This window comes from Leguminivora glycinivorella, chromosome 4, assembly GCF_023078275.1.
Source record: "Leguminivora glycinivorella isolate SPB_JAAS2020 chromosome 4, LegGlyc_1.1, whole genome shotgun sequence".
Classification (NCBI taxonomy): Eukaryota; Metazoa; Arthropoda; class Insecta; order Lepidoptera; family Tortricidae; genus Leguminivora; species Leguminivora glycinivorella.
Window position 1 is genome coordinate 3770874 of NC_062974.1, and position 24349 is coordinate 3795222.

The 24349-nt window shown below is 37.3% G+C and overlaps 2 protein-coding genes across 3 annotated transcripts; one reads left to right on the forward strand and one right to left on the reverse strand.

Annotated features, from left to right (window-relative positions):
• Nucleotides 1-89: 89 nt before the first annotated feature.
• LOC125225818 (17-beta-hydroxysteroid dehydrogenase 13-like) lies at nt 90-7918 on the forward strand. Of its 2 annotated transcripts, XM_048129677.1 has the most exons (8): nt 90-342; nt 492-556; nt 2921-3059; nt 3556-3707; nt 4208-4385; nt 4948-5133; nt 6764-6946; nt 7444-7918. In XM_048129677.1, the coding sequence occupies exons 3-8, from the start codon at nt 2943-2945 to the stop codon at nt 7525-7527; spliced, it is 900 nt and encodes a 299-aa protein (XP_047985634.1). In that variant the 5' UTR covers nt 90-342; nt 492-556; nt 2921-2942; the 3' UTR covers nt 7528-7918. The 2 variants fall into 2 exon arrangements, with proteins under 2 accessions (XP_047985634.1, XP_047985633.1); XM_048129676.1 differs by lacking the exons at nt 90-342; nt 492-556 and adding an exon at nt 2164-2234.
• Nucleotides 7919-8032: 114 nt separating this feature from the next.
• LOC125225288 (EF-hand calcium-binding domain-containing protein 1) lies at nt 8033-22238 on the reverse strand. Its single transcript, XM_048128923.1, has 5 exons — nt 22037-22238; nt 12479-12578; nt 9509-9768; nt 8872-8994; nt 8033-8284 (listed from the first exon to the last, which is right to left on the reverse strand). Exons 1-5 carry the CDS (start codon nt 22216-22218, stop codon nt 8182-8184), a joined length of 768 nt encoding a protein of 255 aa, XP_047984880.1. The 5' UTR covers nt 22219-22238; the 3' UTR covers nt 8033-8181.
• Nucleotides 22239-24349: the final 2111 nt, after the last annotated feature.

A 24349-nucleotide genomic window follows, 5' to 3' on the forward strand; every position in this document is an offset into this window, starting at 1 on the left:
TCCTTATGGCAAAGTGATAATTTGGGACTTGGAACGACACCGCCGAATTTCATTTCTGCGACGCGAAACAAAAGCGAAACGCCGCGAAGAGTAGTCTGGCTCTGTCGCGCCAATACACAAGAGCGGTAAAGATAGATATCTACGAACGTTTCGTTTCGTGAGCGTTTGTGCCATTCGGATACGCACACTGGAATACCTACATTACTAACATACTTATTTTGTGAAACGAGTTTATAAAAAATCTTCATCACACCTAAATTAAAGAAAAGCCCACAAAATGTTGGTGTGTGTTTGCAAATAATACTTAGTACCTACATTACTACAGAGGCCGAGGCGAAAGGGGTTGCAGTAGGCCTAGCACATGATGGCCGCGGGAGTATGTCGCCGCGAGATAGACTACCCGTCCTTATGTCATTAATACAGTTAGAAGAAGACGTGGCAACTATCTCGCGGCGACATACTCCCGCGGCCATCATGTGCTAGGCCTACAGGTTGCAGGGCGAAGACATAATTATAATACGAGCGAAGCGAGGCGAGAGTACTATGACTTGTACAGGTATGTATTAATTGAATACTGTTAGTTGTCGACCGGTCTGGCGCAGTCGGTAGTGACCTTGCCTGCTGCGCCGCGGTCCCGGGTTCGAATCCCGGTAAGGGCATTTATTTGTGTGATGAGCACAGATATTTGTTCCTGAGTCATGGATGTTTTCTATGTATATAAGTATTTATATATTATATATATCGTTGCTGAGTACCTACAACACAAGCCTTCTTGAGCTTACCGTGGGCCTCAGTCAATCTGTGTAAGAATGTCCTATAATATTTATTTATTTATTTATTTATAATTGTGACTTGTGATTGTGACACACGCGTACCCCTGAAATGTATGGGCCTTTTAGGCTTAAAACAGTTGTAAAAACCCGATGGCGCTGTTTCGCAGCCTGGAAGTGGCCAAAATCATATTTTCTCCAAATATTTTTGCATGTTTATATTTTTATAAGAACAATATCATGATTGATGATTTTGAAAAAAAAAAAACAGTGTAGTTGCAGTTATAATAGTATTTAATAAGTGGCGCTAACAAAATGAGGAACGATTTTTAGTATGAAGATTGTAAATCCTATATAAATCATCCTTGGTAAATATTAATAGTATGTAGAGATGGGCCGAATATTCGGTAAATATTCGGTATTCGGCATATTCGGCAAGTTTTTCAATGTTCGTATTCGGCCGAATAGTTCGGTTGCGTTGCCGAATATTTACCGAATAAACAAAGTAAATAACTAATGAAGATCTTACGTATTCCATTGGATAATAAGCTCCTAGTTTAGCAGCTTTTCAAGGAACTACTTAAAAGAGAGAAACCTATGCGTCAAAATATACTTAAATACATTTGTTTTGTAAAAAAGTTAAAAAACCGTAGTTTAGGAGTTGAGTTCAGAGCTGTTTTAACTAAGTTTCAATTATCGACTAAATCATAAAAACATAGTTGTAGTAACATATGTAACCTTTATCAATCATTTAATAGTTTTAATGAACATCCTCTTTAAAAATATGGCGTAACCGAATATTCGGCCGAATGTTCGGTTCGGTAAGAGCTGAACCGAATGTTCGGCCGAATATTCGTATTCGGCAAAGTCCATATTCGGCCCATCTCTAATATTAATAGTATATGTCAAGGTATTCAATAAAACCGGTTGCGTATCATGGTCGTGTTTTGGTCACTTTTGATATCATGCGTCACTTTCGCACTTACATATTTGTTAGAACGTGAGAAATAGACTAAAGCCCTGCTGCTAGCGAATAAGTCACCTTATTGTGAACAGTGATGTTGTTATCTCGTAAAAAATGCCTTAATAGTGATGTAATTTTTTGATAATCCTTGTAATAATTTACACTTCAAACTTTAGATTAGATTATAGAATCAACCAATGAGTATCGGAGTATATACACGCAATCAGTAAATTTTTTTTTTTTTATAAAAAATGTGCATTAGACTTATATTGACCGGGATATAAATAAAGTGGAACTTTGATTTTTGTCGAGCTCCCGATCCCGATATTTCGGGAGTTCGACAAAAATCAAAAAGGTAATCACGGTCTATATCCCGGTCAATATAAGTCTAATGAAAATAACCGTGAATCATTCAAAACTCTTATTGTAAGTAGTGCAATTTGTAAATAAAGTGGAACTGGTCAGTGTTGACAGTGGTACAAAGAATTATACATTAAAATGTGAGTATATTATCACAGAATATAAACAAACAAAAAATGTTATGTCGTACTTACATTTTTATTTAACGCGACAAAAAAAGAGCTCGTTGTGTATGCTGAGTGAGAAAAATGTGTTCTTTGGTTATTATATTATGGTTTCGTACCTCAAAAAGGAAAAAAGGAACCCTTATATGATCACTCGTGCGTCGGTCTCTCCGTCTGTCACATCCAAATTTCCCCGAAAGTACTGAACTTTTGGGGGTACTTAAAACTGAAAATTAAAAAACAAAGTTTTTTGAACGGAGTATATTGTGTTACATATTCAAAGTATTTTCAATTTTTTTTTATAATTTTTAGTCAAGTAATTTAAGAAAATAGGCAAAAAATGTTAGAAAATTATTATGATTATTTTATTGACATCCATTATTCAAAATTTTAAATTATTATATAAACTGTAACTGTTGACGTGCATCTGTGCATTTACGAAATAAACGAATATGAATATTCGCAAAAATGACTTAAGTGCCTCCAAAAAAGGAGGCGCTTAAGCCCTACGGAACCCTTGCAACCCGAGTACAACTCGCACTAAACTTGGCAAGATTTTTTATATTTTGTGTGAGTTTTCATCCTAAGCAAGAGAACAAACACTGACAATGGATCATACTCAGGAAGAACTTCCACACCGAAAATTGTTTTTTTTTTAACAGGTCTGACACATTGGGCACCGTAATGATCGTCCTAGAACTGCTGTGGACTCTTATCAAAGTGTATGCGGAGAATATTCGATGCATCTACAAGGTGTTCATTCCGGATGAGCCTAAGGAGGTCCGAGGAGAAATAGTTCTTGTAAGTATATACAAGACAATACCTACGCTTTTTTGCGCCATCTAGTTTTAAGCCTGAAATGTGTTTTTCAGGCTTAAAACTAGATGGCGCTGTTTCGAAGCCTGGAAGTAGCCAAAATCATGTTTTCCCCAAATATTTTTGCGTGCTTTACTTTTTATAAGAATACATGACATATTTCTTTATTTTAATATCATGACATCATGTTAAATACAAATTTTGAAAAAAAAAAAATGTAGGCATCATCAATGTAGTTATGATAATATTTAATAGGTGGCGCTAAAAATCGAGGTACGATTCTTATACTAAGGTATGAAGTGTGTAAATCCTATATAAATTATCCTCGCTATATTGTATAGTAGAAAATTTAACAACTTTCTTTCGCCATCTAATTTTAAGCCTAAAAGGCCCATACATTTCAGGGGTACGCTTTTTTGTATGGGCATTGTCAGTCCAGTATTCAATCTTTCTTGCTTAGCCTAATCTCTATCCTTTATAGATTACCGGCGCGGGCCATGGAATCGGCCGAGAGATTGCGCTGCGCTTCGGAAAACTGGGCGCCACTGTAGTGTGCGTGGACGTCAACGCCAAAGGCAACGAGGAGACTGTTCAGATGATCAAGGATAATGGCGGGAAGGCGTTTAATTTCGAGTAAATATCTGATAAATAATTACCTTGTCAACGTTCTGACATACATAATAAATTATGTACGAAGTCGTAACGTGCAAACGATGCTATTGATCCATATATCTTAAATACACAGTGTAATATGCAGAAACCGAATATTTTTAACAGCGTATTCCTCATCATATTAGAATTAGAAGATTAAAATGTCATATAAACTTTTCTGGATTTGTCCTACTTTCAGAGTTATGAGCATTAAAAAAAAACAATTACTTACTTATTATTTCTCTGAACAAAACGCTGTTTTGATGGCGATAATGCCGTTATTGGACATAATCTAACTATCCTCGTTAGTAGATATCAAATAGTAAGTATCTCTATGAGTTGCAGGCGTCCCTAGATTACGGTGACCGCTTTCCATCAGCCGGACTGTATGCTTGTTTGCCACCGACGTAGTATAAAAAAAATGATTCCACGACTTTTCTCTTTTTGCACAGACTCTAATACTTATTTATCTTTTTTTCTAGATGTGACGTATCGAACCGAGCTGCAGTCTTCAGTCTCGCAGACAAGGTCACCAAAGAAGTGGGAGAGGTGACGATTCTGGTCAACAATGCTGGGGTCATGCCGTGCCAGCCTTTCTTGAACTGGACTGAGCAGAACATCACCTCCACTCTTAACATCAATGTTGCTGGGAACCTTTGGGTGCGTTATGTCTTATGTATTATTACCCCGTGTGGTGATGGCTTAACAATTTCACCACCCCCTTTTTCCCGTGGGTGTCGTAGAAGTCGACTGTGGGATATGGGTTAAATTGTGGAGTAGGCGAGAGGCTGCCAACCTGTCACTGCAATGTTACAATTTGGATTTCTTTTAACCCATTTTTGCCAAGAGTTGCACTGAAATTTAGTAGTTCATGTGCTCTGCCTACCCCTTTATGGGATACAGGCGTGATTATATGTATGTATGTATGTTTTATTTTATCAGAGGTCTGACTGGTCCTTAGCTCTTATCTTCGCGCTTTAATGATTGCATCTTGAGGGACCCTAGAATATGATATAGGCAATCTTATTACAAGAACCTCGTTCATGAACCTTTTAGGAAAACCAGGTCTTTTGAGATTTGTCACTTTTATATCATGTAAAGGCTTGTATGAAATAAAGATTTTTAACCATTGAATGACCCAACTCTTGTCGGTGGAAAAGAGTCAGTTTTCACGGTCCTCGACTAAGTCCTTACGAGATATACAATAAATACCCGGTTTCAGACCCTCCAAGCATTCCTGCCAGCAATGAAGAAGCGGAACCAGGGTCACATCGTGACTCTCTCGTCCATGGCAGGCCACATCGGCACCAGTAACTTGGTGCCGTACTGTGGGACCAAGTTCGCGGTCCGTGGCATCATGGAGGCTCTGGAAAACGAGCTGTATGAAGAGACTGACGGCAAAAGCAATGTAAGTCCTTTATGATAATCTTGGTTGTTTCTTCCCTTAAACCTGCCGTCCATGATTGGAGAAAAAACCTAGTTTTAATTTGTTAACTATGAAGAAACCATTAAAAAAGTGGGTTTTAACGGCGTTAGGCGAAACAATATTAGGACATTTAAATTAGGCCAAATGATCATTATGCCAAAAAATATTAGGCGATCTAAAAATCGAAGAAAAAACTTTAGGAATCTAGATATACATCCTACATACTCCTATGGATGTATATCTAGATTCCTAAAGTTTTTTCTTCGATTTTTAGATCGCCTAATATTTTTTGGCATAATGATCATTTGGCCTAATTTAAATGTCCTAATATTGTTTCGCCTAACGCCGTTAAAACCCACTTTTTTAGAAGCGATTCGGATTTGTGTGAGGTCACGGTTCTAACCTAACCTAAACCTACCTTTTTAACAGCGAATCGGTTCTGGGTAATGTCATTTTTGGGGCAAAATTTAAATTATGCCAAATGATCGTTAGGCCAAAAGAGCGTGAGGCATTTCATAATTCGGCCAAATGAGTTAGGCCAAGTGATTTTCGAACAAACGTCATTAGGAATGTAGAGGTAGTCCCGAGTATTTATTCTGCAATACGCTTGAAATGTAAAATAAGGATAGGACATTCAAGATTTAACACGCTTAGCGGTAGATTTTTTACATTTATCAGTGAAATAGCAAAAACAGGCGAAATTTTTTCTTAAACTGTCCATGATTGGGTCCGTTACCTTAAGGGAAGAGTTGCAACTCCATACATCAGTAAATGCGAGTTATTTGTATAGGCATAGTTATAGTGACATTTAGCGACAATCATGCGTCAAATAGCGTGAATTATCAGTACCACTAGTACCACTACACGATACTAGGTGTCAACAGTGTCTCGTCTGCCAAAAAATTATATTAGAACAGTCACAAGCAGAAGGAATTAAAAACAGAATACTGATTAATACTATTGTAATATTAGCTAAAAATTGGTGAGCATTAGAGTCTTCGTTCGTCGCGACATCTATTGACAAGTAACAGTACTGATAATTTACGCTAGTTGACGCGTGATTGTCGCTAGATGTCACTATGACTATGCTTGTACAAATAACTCTCATTAACTGATGTATGGAGTTACAACTCTTTCCTTACTTATTCCTCTATGATCACGATTACATGTTTTGGTTATATCTGTGCCTAGTTATTTGCACCCAATGGATCCAAATTGTGCCGTTTAGTTATCCAGTAGATATTTGGTATTTTGTATCATGGAGACAAACCGCTGCTCGTTCAGATATGACATGACATCTCTTCCTCTTCTTTGACTAATAGTAATCATTTTTATATTAAAGGAAAAAATGGAAAAATTTACGCTTCCGGCGGGACTTGAACCCGCACCATTTTTGCAATCCGTGCAATGCTCTTACCAATTGAGCTACGGAAGCCACAATCAATGGTCAATGCTCAATTGGTAAGAGCATTGCACGGATTGCAAAAATGGTGCGGGTTCAAGTCCCGCCGGAAGCGTAAATTTTTCCATTTTTTCCTTTAATATAAAAATGTTTAGAATCGTTAGCAGACGTTTCTGCTTAATAAAAATTAATAGTAATCATGTTCCACAGATCAAATTCACAACCATCTGCCCCTACACCGTGAACACGGGGCTGGCCAAGAACCCTCGTATCCGTTTCCAGAAAGCGAACAAGGTGGTAGACGCAGGGGAGGCGGCGGAGCTTATCGTGGATGCAGTCAGGCGGAACCAGTGGACCATCACCATTCCTGGCCACTTATACTATGCAGAAAGGGTAAAGTACACTATACTTACCTACATACATCAGTGGTGACGCGTGAAAATTTTAGTTGGTAAAGGGTTTTTGGGATCTGTTATGTATACTACAGAATTTTAGGGAACCCGTTGGGAATCGAGTTGTATCGATGCTACGCCACTGACATACATATATACCAATCATACATAGTCGACAAAGGGCTAGCATCAGTTTCCAGAAAGGCAATAAGGTGGTAGATGTAGGAGATCGCATACCTCATCGAAGATGCTCTCAGTGGACAGTGACCATCCCTGGTCATTTGTACTACAGGTGGTCACGGAAACTAAATTAGTTTTCTTTTCGGATTTTTGGGATTTCATCAGTCAAAAGTTCATTGGTTGATTTGCCTGAATTATTGCTAGGGCTTTTAATTTTTATCTCGACAGTAGTTTACTGGCGATGTTTTATTTAGTCACAGTGGCGCCGTCACTTGACTGTTTTACTAACAATTATTTTTAAATGTTTGTTCTTTTCAGTTCTTCACACGTTTCCTGTCTCCACCTGCTGTCAGGATTCTCCACAAATTCATCGGTGCTGGCGTAAATCCTCACGCCGACTAAAAACAATTTTAATATAACCAGGGGCGGCTCACTCCGCGATTCTATCACCGCGCTACAAGTACATGCTAGCGGCCGCGAGTTCGCGGCCTAATCAGGGGTGGCGCGCGTTCTCACGGAACGCACGTTCGTACTTTCTATTGTTACTTTACGTCACGAGTTTTTTAAAGGTTCATATGCGATGTCCGCATGTGGAATGACTAATAATGCTTAGTTAAATAGACATCATGAATAAAATCGGAGAATTTTACACATATCTCCTATTGATTATGTCCCACGGAAAAGTTCAATAAGGCTTGTGATGTTGGGACTTACAAAAATATATAAATACTGTATATATACCTAGAGAGTACTCAAAGCTTGACTATAATAGTATAACATTTTATCTGATATTAATTCGTTTTAATCCATAGGCAACCCTATCGTCCGACGCTGCGCACGTGCGGCTCCTTTCTTTGTCAAAATTTTGTAGGCATTTAAAAAGGCGGCATTTCGTGAACATCAAAGCAGTGGGCCTTCTGTACTTGTACTATTATATATTCTCTGATATAACGTAATTCATGTGAGCAATTATTTATTGCAATGATCACTAATTCTATAAATACAATTCTAAAACAAATTGTAATTAAGTTCCTTACTAACTACACTACTATATTTTCACTTAGTGACTAGTGTTCTAAGAAAGGCGGCTGAATGTCGCTTAGAAGGCAGGCACTGGCCAAAGGCTTCTAACAGGAGAGGCTCCTGTTCAACCGCTTGTCTGGAAAGAAAAACGTACAATCTAAGTAGACGCTACTTAGGAAGCTAGCGCGGTGTGAAAAACAAATGGCAACGTTAGCTTCCGCGTACGCCTCAAGTCTTTCGAAGATCTCTCAAAGAGGCGGGGTTAGCATCCCACATTAGCATGTTGGCTACGTGCGATAATGTTAGTGCGAAACCAAGACGCCAACGTTGTCGTGTGAAGAACACTACAATAGTTCTTATCTATACGGAGTTAATAAGCATTTAACACGACATACAGATTTACGCTCTAAGCGATGCATGAAAATTGTGGAAGGCCTAGACCTTATACCTTAGTGGATTCTTGCCTTCAATATGAATCGGCGTTAGCACCCTCCAACTTATTCCGCATCTGAGAAACTGAGCCCTCCTGCTGTAATTACTTTAAGCAACCAACCCACCAAACTAGTGAACTTACTTTTTTTTTTTTAGTATGAATAGGTAGACGTTTGACCACGATCACACCTGATGGTAAGTGATGATGCGGTCTACGGTGGAGCACGCTTACCTATGAGATACCTATTTACTCTTGTTTTAAAGAGACCTGGATTGTACTAGTGAACTTACTTGTAATCTTCGAAAGACACTCGGCCGTCCCTATCAATATCCAGCTTCTTGAGAACAAGTTCCACCAGGTCACGTACTCCTTCGTCCGGATCTTCGTCCCCTGGCTGTTTCAAGAGGGAATTCCTGAAATATTCATTATATAATCATTGTATGTTTACGTATAATTGATGCCTGCTTGGTTCCTGAAAATTCAGGCTTCTAGTTATCTGCACAACGAAGTAACAGGGGCTTGAAAATGGCCTGATAATTGCTCCGAGAAAAGGATGGCATGGCCGTGCTGGTTTTTTGCTCGACAGCATTATTGACCTTGTAGGTAGTGTACCTTTGTGTCCATGGAATATCATTAGGTAGATCTTAATTATTCTTCGTGAGAGGATCAAGATTGTGAGGAAACTAGGTAGTTATTTTTTAGATCAGAAAATTAGATTTAGACAGCATTTGCTCTCGTAACAGGAGAGGTGTATAAAGGTATACATACGTTATACAAGACTAGTACGAGTAGTGTGTAGGGGTAGTTTGGAGTTCAAACGCAGAGAGTTTGTAATTGAAGTAAAATAGTCGTGTTTAAAAAATCTTTTTTTAAGTATGATAATATTTTGAAATGTGAATACAAATTTGTTCATCACGCAACACTTACTTGAGTAGCAAGAACATCTCGTCCTTCGTAATGCAGCCATCCCCATTCAAGTCGTAGACAGCAAAACAGTGCATTTTCCTCTCATCTTCAGTCCCCCTCAGCATTCGGCTCAAGCCCTTCGCCCAGGCTTCAAATTTGATGGCTCCTTCGCCGCCTGATGGGCGCTCCCAGGTCACCCAGATTCTCTCCAGGATAGCTTCTTCGGTGACCAGGTCGAAGGTGTTGTGCATTACGTCGCGGAAGGTGCTTTGATCTATGCCCTGTTAAATCCATATTAATATTATAAATGGGGAAGTGTGTGTGTCTGTTTGTTTATCCGTCTTTCAAGGCAAAACGGAGCGACGTATTCACGTGATTTTTTTAAATGGAGATAGTTGAAGAGATGGTGAGTGACATAGGCTACTTTTTGTCTCTTTCTAACGCGAACGAAGCCGCGGGCAAAAGCTATTAAAATAATGAAAATAGAAAAGTTAGAAAGCTTTCGGGCTTTCGAATAAAAATTTCTATAAAATAGGTTGCGTTATGATAATGACAGTTATTTCAGTTATTTGTTTTTTTGTTGCTCGTGGATTTAATACGATAAAGCAAACGTGATAGGGGGCACTACACATACACAACAACATCTTATGAAAATAAGTCCCCCTCCGCATTTGTCCGTGTATATAAATATTATGTGTATTTGCGATAAACTCAACTACGAAACGGATTTTCATGCGGGTTTCAACTATGTTGCCGATAGGTTTCCGTATAGCCGTTCCTCAACCAAATCAACCTTTGACGCGTAAAAGTAAATTTGAAACAAGAACGTCAGCGATTCCATTAACGAAATTGATGACATTCCTTTATTAATACGTAACGGATAATACATACGGAATGTAATGGTATACCTAATCGGACAAATTGATTTGTAACCACCATAGAACCATTTCACAGACGCGTTGCTAAAAGTTTAAAATTAAATGTATTGCCAATGACTTAGCAAGTAGTATTCAATAGCATACATATCCCATGTAACGATGTAGATTATCATTTAATAAAAGGTGAGCTTTGAACTCGATCACCACTGTAATAGAACTATCAAAGTCAGCTCACGCGATTATCCTTAACTTTTCATTTAGAAGAAATAATATATTAATTCGTAAGTTTTAAGGTAATATATTAGGGTTTTTTTTTTAATACATGATGTAAGTTTTTTAGTTTTAGAGTTATTTAAGTTTTTAGATTTAATCATATTTAATTTCATTTTATTTGTATGCTAATTTGTACCCATTTTATTAATGATAAATAAATATTATAGGACAATTCGTAAGTATAGTCACAGAAAATAAAATCATACCAGAGATATTTAATAGCAATGCACCGATGAGAAGTTTCGTAAATTGCGAATGTTCTCATGGAACGGTCTCGGTTTTGTTCTTCGCACCATTTTGCACAGTTGTTGCCAAACTTTAGTCCGTTTTCACAACAACCGATCCGATATTGGATGTTGGAAGGATTTCAATGGAAAAATTCAAGATGGCGCCTGTAATGTATGGGATATCGGTCCTACATCCGATATCTGATCGGATAATGTGAAAACGCACTTAAGTAAGTAAATTTCAATGGCATTAGATGAGTTTTGGTAACAAACGCCACGCCAGTGTAACTTAATCATCAAAGGAAGCGATCATCACCTGTTGATACCAATTAGATACGTAATTAATTATCTTAAAGATAATGTTCTCAATGGCAATTTGCATGAAAATTTTCTTATAAAAAAATTCAATAATTGCTGAAATTATGAGAATATTCTGAAATTGTACATTGCTATAAATGTATATATATCATATATATATATATACATAAATTCATAGCAATGTACCCTGAAGATTCACAAACTTGGAGCTTCGTTTGCCCTATGTCTCATAATTTAGGTTTTGCTCATAAGTCCTATGTTCCGACCTAGGTTGCGTGCCAGCATCGAGGTCGTTACCTAAATAGGGGGCAATAAGATCATAGCAAATTGCCGTTTCCAATTTGTTTTTTCCTATAACTGTAAACGTTTTTTCAGTACAGATGGTGTTTTTTTTTAACCACTAGTGTGAGAAGTGGTTCATTATATGTCAGGTCGAAACTTCGGAGGTCCATCTGTACTGAAAAACGTCGTTCGATACACGTGCGAAAAGGAAATTCGTAACTCGTGTCCATTTAAAACACTCCCTTTGGTCGTGTTTTAATTTATCGCCACTCGTTTCGAACTTTCTTTTTTTCGCACTTGTATCGAAACGTACTATTATTGGTTGGGTAATACATTATGACTTACTCAAATCCGGTGTAACTAACTAAAAAAAATACATAAAAACAGCGGATCAAATAACGCTTCAGTAGTTACTACCATCCTGTAAGCGCTTCGAAAAGAGATGTGTGTCTATAGAAATAAACTAGTACTTTCTTTGTGACCACCAACAGTAGGTACAGATTTATTTATATTTAGATATTTAGTAAAGTTATCCAATCCACGATGTCAGATCAGATACTTTTGGTGCGTTGTTTCCTCCGCTACTATTGATAATCATTTATTATTCTAATAATACATCGGCTTTAAAAAAACCGGCGGGTTCGAACCCTGGCTCGTATCAATGAGTTTTTCGGAACTTATGAGCAAAATCATTTGATATTTGCCAGTTGCTTTTCGGCGAAGGAAAACATCGTGAGGAAACCGGACTAATTCCAATAAGGCCTAGTTACCCTTCGGGTTGGAAGGTCAGATAGCAGGCGCTTTCGTGAAACTAGTGTCTACGCTAAATCTTGAGATTAGTTGTCAAAGCGGACCCCAGGCGCTCATGAGCCGTGGCGAATGCCGGGACAACGAAAGGAGGATGATGGTTTTTTTTATGAGATAGGAGGCAAACGAGCAGACAGTTCTCCTGATGGTAAGCGATCACTGCCGCCCATGGACACCCGAAACACCAGAAGTGTTGTGTAACTTACATCGGCTTTGGGTGCTGGCTGTCCGATGCCGGTCGGGGCTGCTGACTGCGCAGCCGACACCAGGTTTCGGTACATCGTGTACAACGCTTCCAGCTCGTACCTGCGCCAATACACTTAAATTAAAATAAACCTTACCTAAGCCTTTGTAAAGGCTTAGAATAAGGACAAAACAAACCTCGTCTAAAAAAAATTGAAAAAGATCCCCCACATAGTGACAGTTTACCGCAGGGGCAAATGAATGATAATGGCCCCTTCCACACTTCACAACAAAGCACACCTAAACCTAATGTTGTTATGTACTGTGATGAGATTGGGAGCAATATGAGCTCATTTTTAAATTTTTACTTAAAGGGACTTAGTACAATCAATAACTGTCTGCCTCATAGCAGCTTTGAAAATATCATTAAACAAATTTTAAACGACAGTAATATCAATAGTAAGACAACACTGCTTATCTTTATGGGGAATAGGGGTAATGTAAACAAAAATAATTTAGTAAAATATTATGAACAATTAAACTCATTGGCAGTGCATGAAATTATTTTCTTTACATTCCCCTATTGTAACCAGATGTCAGAGGCAGAAAAAAAAGAAAATAACACTAGACATAAGTTGAATGTAGCTTTATATAATCTTTGTACATATAGTAGTAAGGTTAGCATAATTGACACTAACAAATTTGTTAGTAAATACCATATACCTATGGTGTTTTTGACTAAAGGTAAATGTTACCTTTCAAATTATTATAAAAGACAAATAGCTTTATCGCTATCCTATTTATTTGACATTTCTGCCAAGAATTTGGCAGACAACTCTGCTCCTATTGAGCAGCAAAGTATGAACTTGGAATTGGTTCCAGTCATAACCAATGATTTAAACTAGCTTCTAAGACAAAAGATTCTGTCTCTGGCAATTTAATTTTAAGTAACTATAAGAATCAATACTGTGAGCAAGGAAAGTATATCCACCTGGTGCATCAAAATATTCAATGTATTAGAGGAAAAGATTTACAAATTGAACTATTCATGAACGAATTTTATGTAGACATTTTATGCATTACTGAACACTGGTTAAAAAACAATGAATTAATGCCTCAATTTAATAATCACCAGGTGGCAAGTTCGTTCACCAGACATAGTTCCATACATGGTGGGTCGTTAATTATAATAAATAGCCAGTTAAAATTTAAGGAACGTAAGGATATTGTTTCCATGTCTGTTGAACGGACTATAGAACTAAGTGCTGTAGAATTGGAGCAATTTATTGTTGTCTGTGTGTATAGGCCGCCATTAAGTAATTTTGAAACTTTTGAAAAAAATATGGAATCTGTGCTACTTAAAATATCATCTTCTAGTAAAAAAATACTTATATGCGGCGACTTTAATGTAAATATCTTGGAAAATTCAACAATAAGTATCAGATTGTTGAATCTTTTCAAATCATGTAATCTCAATCATATTTTTATGGAGCCTACTAGAGTGACTGCCACTAGTGCCACCTGTATAGATAATATTTTCACTGATATTTTTCCTACTACTAAAGATGTAATTAGCAACTTAGAATCAGACCATTTAGGCCAATTGATAGTATTTGAGACATTAAGGAAAAATACTTTGAGAAAACAAATAACTTTTGTACCAGTAACCTCCGACCGCGTGGAACGAATGAAGCAAAGTTTGGTTCAGGCGCTACCCTCCCTGTCTTCCGATATGAGTCCTAATAGTATGTATAATTCATTCTTTCACACTTTTCTGCAACATTATAATGCAATATTTACTTCAAAATCGGTCGTAGTTAGTGGTGCATCAGTTTTTAGTGAGTGGGCTACTGCAGAGTTACATCAACGAAGACGTGCATTGTATGCCTTGTATGAAGAACGGCGGTTTAATACGAGTGATGAATTTAAAGAACATGTTAAGCAATATTCGAAGAAGTTCAAGATAGATTGTCATATCGCTAAGCGAAATTATCTTAGTAATAAAATAAAAAATAGCTCTGACATTATTAAAGCAACGTGGAAAGCAATTAATGTGGAAACTGGTCGCTCGAAACACGCAGTAAAAGATATTAAACTGAATATTGATAACAAAATTATAGATTCCAATTTTGAAGTAGCAACAGAGTTCGAAAAATTTTTCACCGAGATACCAGCATTCACAACTAAGGATTTAAATTCATCACCCTTATCTGCCGTCACATTATTAGAGGAAAACGTTCCTGAGTGTTGTAGAGACCTTTATTTTGAACATGTTTGTACCTCAGATATAGTAAAGGCATTTAAATCAATTAATGTCAAAAAAACTAGTGACCTCTGGGGGTCTCCGTCCATGCCGTAAAATCCTTAGTTGAGGTTGTAGCGCCTGACTTAGCAGTTATATTCAACAACAGTGTTGACTGCGGCGAGTTTCCTGATCTAATGAAACATAGCAAAATAACTCCTTTATTTAAATCCGGCAGCCACTCTGACCCCACTAACTTTAGACCAATATCTGTGCTGCCAACTTTCAGTAAAATATTTGAAAAATTAGTTCTTTCTCAATTAGTACGACATTTTAACGTTAATAATTTAATGCATAATAAGCAATTTGGCTTCACACGGGGTCGCTCGACAACCGATGCTGGTGTTGAGCTAATTAAGCATATTTTCGATGCCTGGGAGGAGTCACAAGATGCTTTAGGTATCTTTTGTGATTTATCTAAGGCCTTCGACTGTGTTTGTCATGAAACATTGATCAGGAAACTACATTATTATGGAGTCAGAGGATCAGCACTAGATTTACTCAAGTCCTACTTAAATGGTAGAATACAAAGGGTAGATGTCAATGGACAGAGATCAACTGGGTCATTGGTCTCTATGGGTGTACCACAGGGATCAATATTGGGGCCTTTCCTGTTCCTTATCTACATAAATGACTTGCCATTCCTTGTAAAGACCCACCATGATATAGTATTGTTTGCAGACGACACCTCACTTATTTTCAAACTCAAACGACAGCAACAAGCTCACAGTGATGTAAACAATGCTATCTCTAAAGTAGTGAACTGGTTCAATGCTAATAATTTATTATTAAATGAAAAAAAGACTAAATGTATTAAGAGGGCTTTCGTGTTAAAAATAGTGAAATCGCAACCGAGCGCTCGATCATACCGTGTGTGGTATCAAATTAAAGGGCCTTGCGAGTAGTTTATAAATATATATCACATTATAGGACTTTTTCTACTTGGTCTAACAAAATATGAGAAAATGTCCAAAAGTGGTAATAATTGTACCGGTGAAGGCTCGTTTTCAAAAAATTGGCAAAAATCAATAATAGCAATTTATAATCACTAAGGCATAACAGCAATTTAAGTAAACGTTGCAGATTAATTTAGTACAAAACTTACTTCGATTTGATGTAGATTTTCAAAGAAATTGTCACTTAATTTTAGGTAATTTCTGAAAAAATTGAATTCGCCTTAGGCTAGTTTACTCTTTTTCAAAAACTTAAAATAAAAATCTAGTCTGAAATGATTGTGGTACAGGATATACGAATTATAAATTTACCAGTTTTAATATTCAAAATTGTCCAAATTTTACAAATAAGATCGACTGATTCAGCTCTATACGTGCGTTTTTCTAAACGTGCATTAGAGAAAAATTCATAATTAATTTAGTGAGTTAGTTTTCAAAAATCCAGTCTTATAAAAATCAAGATAATAAGATGCTCTAACTGGAACTTGAATTAAATAAATCTATTGGATAACGGAAAGTGTAGTATTTCACCGACTAAAACTATCAATTTTACATTCTTTTGACGTTTTTTTTGAAAGCAGCCTTAAGTTTGTCACTAATAGTAACGTAAGGAATGAGCAAACAAGTGTCGTTGTGAAGGATGAGGAATTAGAACTGGTAGATAGTACAGTTTTTCTTGGTATAACTTTAGATTCTAAACTTCAGTGGGGTCCCCATATTGTTAACCTCTCGAATAGACTTAGTTCTGCAGCTTTTGCAGTGAGCAAGATCCGTCAGTTAACAGACGTGAAAACAGCTCGATTAGTTTATTTTAGTTACTTTCACAGCATTATGTCATATGGTATTTTACTTTGGGGCAGTGCTTCAGAGATAAATACCATATTTATTCTGCAGAAGAGGGCTATTCGAGCAATATATAAAATGAAACATAGAGACTCACTTAGAGATAAATTTAAGGACATTAATATAATGACAGTGCATTGTCAATATATTTATGAGAATATTATGTATGTACATAAAAACATTTGTAATTTTAAGAAAAACTGTGATGTACATAATATAAATACTAGAAATAAACATAAACTCGCGGTGCCCTTCACACGGCTCTGTAAAATTAAAAAATCATTCATGGGTAATTGTGTTCGATTTTATAATAAACTTCCGAATCATATTACTGACTTGTCAATTAATAAATTTAAGAATCATGTAAAGCGTGTACTCATTTCCAAAGCTTATTATACAACACAAGACTACATGAATGATAAAACAACGTGGGATTAATTGTTATTCGAAATGGTTTCTTATTTTTACGTTTATTATTATTATTATTGTTGATGAAATTAATATTGTATTTTTTTGGACATTGGATTTTTCCTAGAAATATTCTAGACATGTATTTTTATATATACATAAACCTAATTATATATTTTTTGTTTAACGATTATTTTTATATGAAATTGTATATTATAGACTCAATATTATTATGAACAATAATTTACAACAATAAATTGCTCTGATAATTAGGTTAGATTAAGATCATAATATATATGTAATGAACTATTCATAAGAGCTTGTAACTAGGCCTACATGAATAAAGATATTTTGAATTTGAATTGAATTGAATAGGTCTAGCAAATAAATTTCGGACAACCCCTATCTGGCTTAATTTGAGAATATTTCAATGACTCTTTGTACGATTTCAACAAACAAAGGTTAATATGCTGCCAAAATATATTCTTTAAGAGTCCTCTTCATGGTTTTTCCGATTGGGTACTTGTAGAATAAATGCGGCGAATTTATATAATTTAAAAAAACGCAATTTTGAGCAACGTTCCGGATTGCCGTAAATTTTTAATGCTAGCAGGATGAGAGAAACAGATAAAAAAATTTGCCATAGGCCAAAGTCTAATTGACATTCATGGTGTTTGAACAGTGCTTAAACCAGATCGATATAAACAATGTATGATAGTCAAATTCGACCATAGTAGACCGATTTTCATGAAACATGGAAAAATGAAAATGAAGTATGGAGTATGGGACGAATGTTAGTGTGGGATGCTACCTGCGTAGACACATTGGCACCGTCTCACCTCCAACGGACCAAGATAAAAGCGGGCGCAGCGGCAGAAAGTGCCGAAATTTTGAAACGTAATAAATACAAAAGTCTTGGCAAAGAATACCTTTTTGTACCCTTTGGTGTAGAAACTCTAGGTCCATGGGGCCCCAGCGCGAACAAGTTGTTCACAGAAATCGCGAAGCGTCTGGTTGAGGTAACTGGTGACCGAAGAGCTGGCGGCTTCCTCGCTCAACGTATCAGCATTGCGATACAGCGAGGAAATGTCGCCAGTATCCTTGGTACAATGCCTCAAGGGCCTATTTTAGACATTAGCTAGCTTTTAAGTTTAGTCTTAGTTTCTTATATAATTATGTAAATATGTTCATGTAAATAAAGAGTTTTTCGTTTTCAAGTAGGCATATTACAATGCGCATATGAACGTCAAATAAAGCTACAACTCTCCCGACTCTCGGCTAATTCAGCTTTCAAACAAAAAAAACTAAATCTATATGGCTTCGTCTGTTCGGGAGCTACGATGACACAGACAGACAGACAGTCACGTCAAACTTATACACCCCATCGTTTTTGCGTCGGGGGTTAAAAAGAGAACTATTGACATTTTTATATTACTTATACACTATGTAACATAATTGCCGAAGATAAATCCTATGGCTTATACATTACCTTCTATAGTACCTTTAATTTTGATGGTGTTTATTTTAAAAAAAGGAAGTGGTATTCGTAACCGCTATTCGATACCGGTTATGGTCTTAAATGGATCACCAGCATTAATGTTACATCCTGTATAATTGTATGATTCTCGCAAAAATCTGCTGAAAAAGTCACATTATGAACAATAACATTTAAATAATGTAGAAATAAAATAATATAATAGAAGCGGGTTCTATTTCCACATCCCCACATTTCCACATTGTCCCCTAATAAGTTTATTAAAATATTAATTACATTAACATATTACACAATCAAAATTACACGTCAAAAAAAAACTAAACCTAACTTAACCTAGATATTAAGTAACACATAAAGTACACAAAGCAAAACAACAATCTATACTTAACTAATCTATTCTTAACTTACTTAACTAACTATCAGTCAAAAATCCCCCCCGCGTCATCCCCGGCGCAAAGGTGCCCAACACGCTCGCAGCATTGCCACGCTGAATCGCGATGGACAACCTCTGCACCAGGAATGACCTGGAGCGGGGATCTAGGCCCCTATCCCTCAAACGGTTCCCGACCTCTTATACCTAACCGACCTCTAATAAGTAGTTTAAAATGTTTGGAGTGTTGGGATGTAGAGGTTAACTTCATTATACGCTATTATAAACAGTTTTATCTGACATTTAAAAAAAAGTGCTAGTCAGTAGTCACTGCATGGACCTCTATAATAAGAGTACTATCTATGCTAAAGTTAAGGAACATTTGCTTGTTGCATTACATAGTAAAGAACATTGTGTGATCATATGTTTCTGCCAGGTGCGTGCCGATACATCATAAGCATGACATGTTATGCGTGCATTTCATGCGTAATTGCGTACGTAGTAGTTTCAGGCGTAGATACTTTCATATCGATATTCCGTACGGAAGTAGTGCCAATATGTAAACATCGCACTAAATTTACAAAAAACCTTGTTAGACATGAAGAACTACAAACGATTTTCAGGTATTCTTAAATATAGGAAAAAAATACAAATATCTTGTAACAGTCGTTACTCGTACCTAAGACTAACTTTATTTCAACTTTTCTACTTATTATCACCTATGTAAAACCATGTAGAGACATGTCCCCCTTCTTTAGACTAGGTTTAAAAATCTTTATTTCTCAGAAGAAGGAAACATATCATTTAAAACAAAATACTTATTAACTAAGTGAGCGCGTAAACAAAAACATTTACATTTTGTACATTTATACACAACGCAGGTAGAATCAAACATGACCACTTGGACTATGCTAGACAATTGCTGTTAATTCGGTCAAAAACTTAATCTAAATGACTTTTCTTCACATAAGAGTTTTAAATAATTCACGGTTAGTTAAGACTTATCTACGCAACTGTGACATCCACCCACCCTCTTCAGTTTCCCCTGATCATGATGCATGCAACTGCGTCGAAATATCGGGTCCTCAATAAAAATTAAAAACCCGGCCAAGAGCGTGTCGGGCCAAGCTCAGTGTAGGGTTCCATAGTTTTCCGTATTTTCCTCAAAAACTACTGAACCTATCAAGTTCAAAACAATTTTCCTAGAAAGTCTTTATAAAGTTCTACTTTTGTGATTTTTTCATATTTTTCACATATGGTTCAAAAGTTAGAGGGGGGGGAGACGCACTTTTTTTTCCTTTAGGAGCGAATGTTTCCGAAAATGTTAATATTACCAAAAAACAATATTTGTAAACCCTTATAAATTTTAAAATACCTATCCAACAATATATCACACGTTGGGGTTGGAATGAAAAAAAATATCAGCCCCTACTTTACATGTAGGGGGAGTACCCTAATAAAACATTTTTTTTCCATTTTTTATTTTTGCACTTTGTTGGCGTGATTGATATACATATTGGTACCAAATTTCAGCTTTCTAGTGCTAACTGTTACTGAGATTATCCGCGGACGGACGGACGGACGGACGGACAGACAGACATGGCGAAACTATAAGGGTTCCTAGTTGACTACGGAAACCTAAAAAGGTAATCACGGTTTATATCGGTCAATATACGTCTATTCTTCACATGTAAGTATATTACATTGTCATTTGACCATTAGTAGAAACATTAAATAAACTACTTCAATTTAATTACTACAGGCCCCGTAGCCGAATGGCATTTCTCCGACGCCAAACGAAAGCGATACGCCGCTGGCTCTGTCGCGCCAATACGCAAGCGCGATAGAGATAGATAATATCTACTAGCGCTTCGTTTCGTGAGCGATTGTGCCATTCGGCTAGCCACCCAGGGCTACAAATACCTACTACACGTGCCTGTTCTTTTAACACTACGCACTCACTTGTTAAAATTGGTGCACTTGTGCAAAGTTTCGAGCGTCCTGTCCTTAAGTTTGCGGTGCGGCATGACGACCGACTCGGCCTACTGAGGGCGAGGACTGAAGTGCCACAAGTGCTGAAAGGAAATCGTGAAAATTCGCGGGAAAGGTGGTATTATGGGTGCTTAAAAAAGTTTGTGGACTGACAAACGCGCTATTAGGTACATAAGCGCGTATACAAAAACACTGAAAGTAATATTTAATGTTAAACTGCTGTTTAGTGCTTTAATTTTATTGGATTTTCGAAGCATCGAAATAAAATTACAAGTAATTCTCTTCGTAATCTATCAACTTGGTTAGCGTGAAGTTTTGACACACTGTCTAGCCATCTGTCTACAATCTTGGGACATACATGTTTCGTGGTACATTGAACTGTGTCCGTTAAGTTGTGTATTTTGCGTGCAAAAGCTGGTAACATTGGAAACCTACCTACCTATTTATTATGTAAATTGTGAAGTGAACAAAGAACTAACGCATCACCATCAAAAATAAAGACTTGGCTTATAGGTCTAGTTACCAGGCCATAAAATTACAAAAAAAAAAAAACCTATTTATTATAACCATCTACCGATGCTTCCTATAACGTGCAGCGTTCTTGTATCTTAGCTGATGCTTAAAAGAAGCAAATTACTTAGAGCTTCTTAGAAGAGCATCAAATAGTATAGGTAATTTCTGCAATGGCTTAGCTCCAAGCACAGGTAGTTAAGACTTGGATTGACTATTGGTGGGAAAGCTTTAGATCGTTGCGGTTCATTCAAGAAGAGTACTGCCTCATAGTTAATATGGTGGGTTAGCTCTAGGCGCACTACTGGGGGCGCAAATTCTTCCTTGCGGAAGTAACTCTATATGTTTGCTTCTTTAGGCGGTGCAGTAGGCTGCAGGTGCAGTTTTTCTTCCACCTCGACTGATTTTAAGAAGAAACTTACTTGTGAAACTTAGTGCTCTTAAGCAAAGCAACAAACACTTTGTTTTGGCTTCAGCTTCACTACTGGGGGCGAAGGTGCCTTCCTTGCGGCAGTAACTCTATCACTGATTGCTCCTTGCAGGTGCATCAGACACTTTCTGTTGTGACTTGGCAACAAGCACAGGCGGCTTTCGCTTCGCTCTCAGTGCTGAGGGTGAAGAAGCCTTCCTTGCGGCAGCAACGCTATCACTGATTGCTCCTTGGTGAACATTCTCTTGCATCTCGACTGATTTGTAGAAGAAACTTACTTGTTAAATTTAGTGCTCTTAAGCAAAGCATCAAAAACTTTCTGCGGTGGCTTGGCACCAGGCACAGGCGGTTTGGGCTTCCGCCTCACTACTGGGGACGAAGAAGCCTTCCTTGCAGCAGCCGCTCGGCCTGCGTTCAGGAAAATTTTCACGCCACGGAGCGCGATGCAGCTCGCGGCCATACTTATTTGCTTGTTTTCTGTCATTTTCTGCAAGATAAATATCTTCTTTAGTGCGTTTTGAATATAATTTTCAGTGTGCCCCTCGATCTGGAGTACCCTATAAACGCTAAAACTTTCCTTAAATGAACGTTCGACCAATATTCGATGCCAAGATGATGACAAACATATTTCGACAAACTCCTAACGAATTAATGCTATGATAAATGCTACGAAAATTCAAATGTCTTCCATGACACGCTTTCATGTTCTTGCCGGCGTAGCCGAATGGTCATCGTCAACGCCAGGCGCCGACAGAAATGCAGTCTGGCTCTGTCGCGCCAATACACAAGAGCGATAGAGATATATAGCTATGAAACATACATTATCGTGAGCGTTTGTGCATTTGGCTGCGTACCCTGGGCGTACATGCATAGGTACATGCGGACTGCAACCCAACTGTAGGTAAGTAGGTAACTTATATTTTTTTTAAATTATAAATGGGCTTACTCTTTGCCACAGACTAGCCAAAGGCAAAGACGTCGCCTACAATAGAGTGTATTCCTCCAGAAGATGTCTGTTCACCCTAGATTTGTATGTTGCCGGGTTATAGGAGCTAGGAAATATAGCCGCCGGCAAGGAATTCCACTCCTTGGCAGTGCGCATAAGAAAAGAAGAATACCAATACCAAGTACGGAAGGTGTTTAGGAAGTATAGGAACTTTAAGCCATCCGTCTGTATCGGCCTAATCCGTCAAAAAGCCATCCATCTCTATCGGATGTCGGACCGATATCCCATACATTTAAGCCGCCAAGTTTGATTTTTGCCTTTGAAATCCTTCCTACATCCGATATCGCTCCAACTGTTAACTAACTAGGCCATCTTCGTGCATGTCCATGTAAATGGGTACAGAATGCAAAGTTCATAATGAAGACAACCGTCGGAGATTAAACTTCATAATTAAGGAAGCGGTTGGTAGTGCGAGGTACGGTCACGGTACTAAACATAGATGCTGACAGAGTCCCAAAAATATGTATACACGACTTTATTTCTGTACGATAAGGTCGTAGATACATATGTTTGGCACTCTGTCTACAACTATATCTTTATACCTTGTCTGTACGGTCAGAATGAGGACTTGGTAGGCGGTTTTGAGTACTAATGCTTTTGCATAGGGTGTACTTTTTTAGTACCTAGTAAAGTGATCTATCTGATCTATTTTCTAGGTTGTATATAAGCACTAATTTATTGCTGGAAGTTTAATTAACCTTTCGTATGCGTCTGTCAAAAAATTGTCATTAATATATTAGTCATAATAACTACATGTTAAAGTTGAAACAATATGGAGCAGATCTGCTCCTAAGCATACGAGAGGTTAAGGTTGAAATAGCGTCGGTTAAAAACAGTTTGAGAAATATTAAATAAGTTCTTATTTACAAGGTTTGTAATGTACTCGTAGTACGCCTTTTTTTTAGATTTTTCGACACCTACACCGTTTTAATATTACTCCTAATTATACTATTTATAAATAAATTATTATCTTATTGAAAACCATTACAATGTAAAACATATATTTTATTATAAACTGAAATAGATACCATACACTAAAGAAACAGCGATCAAGCCCACTGGTGGCGAGCCGCGGGAATTGAACCCGGGTCTCCAGCAGGTATCGCAAAAATATTTAATAAAATAATTTGATCTGTTCCCAACGTAGCATATTTTATTAGTAATTCCAACAATTGAAAAAAAAACATGATTCATGAGAAATGTCGAGTCACTAAAAATTCGCGGTTCAATTCTATCAGTCATATTTCTTCTTATTCCATACGTTATTTGGCATTTCACCACAAGTCATGACAGCCGGTCCGGTTTTGATTCGACATAGATTATCAGTTGCTCGTAGCCGAATGGCATTTCTGCGACGCGAAACGAAAACGAAACGCCGCGAAAGGTGGTCTGGCTCTGTCGCGCCAATACGCAAGAGCGATAGAGATAGATATCTACGAGCGTTTCGTTTTGTGAGCGTTTCTTGAGCGTTTGTGCCATTTGGCTACGCACCCTGTACATGAAGGTGTGTATATTTTTGTTTGTATTAGCTGTGTTGTTGACAGTACATATACCAAGAACGATTTAATACGGGACTGACAAAGCC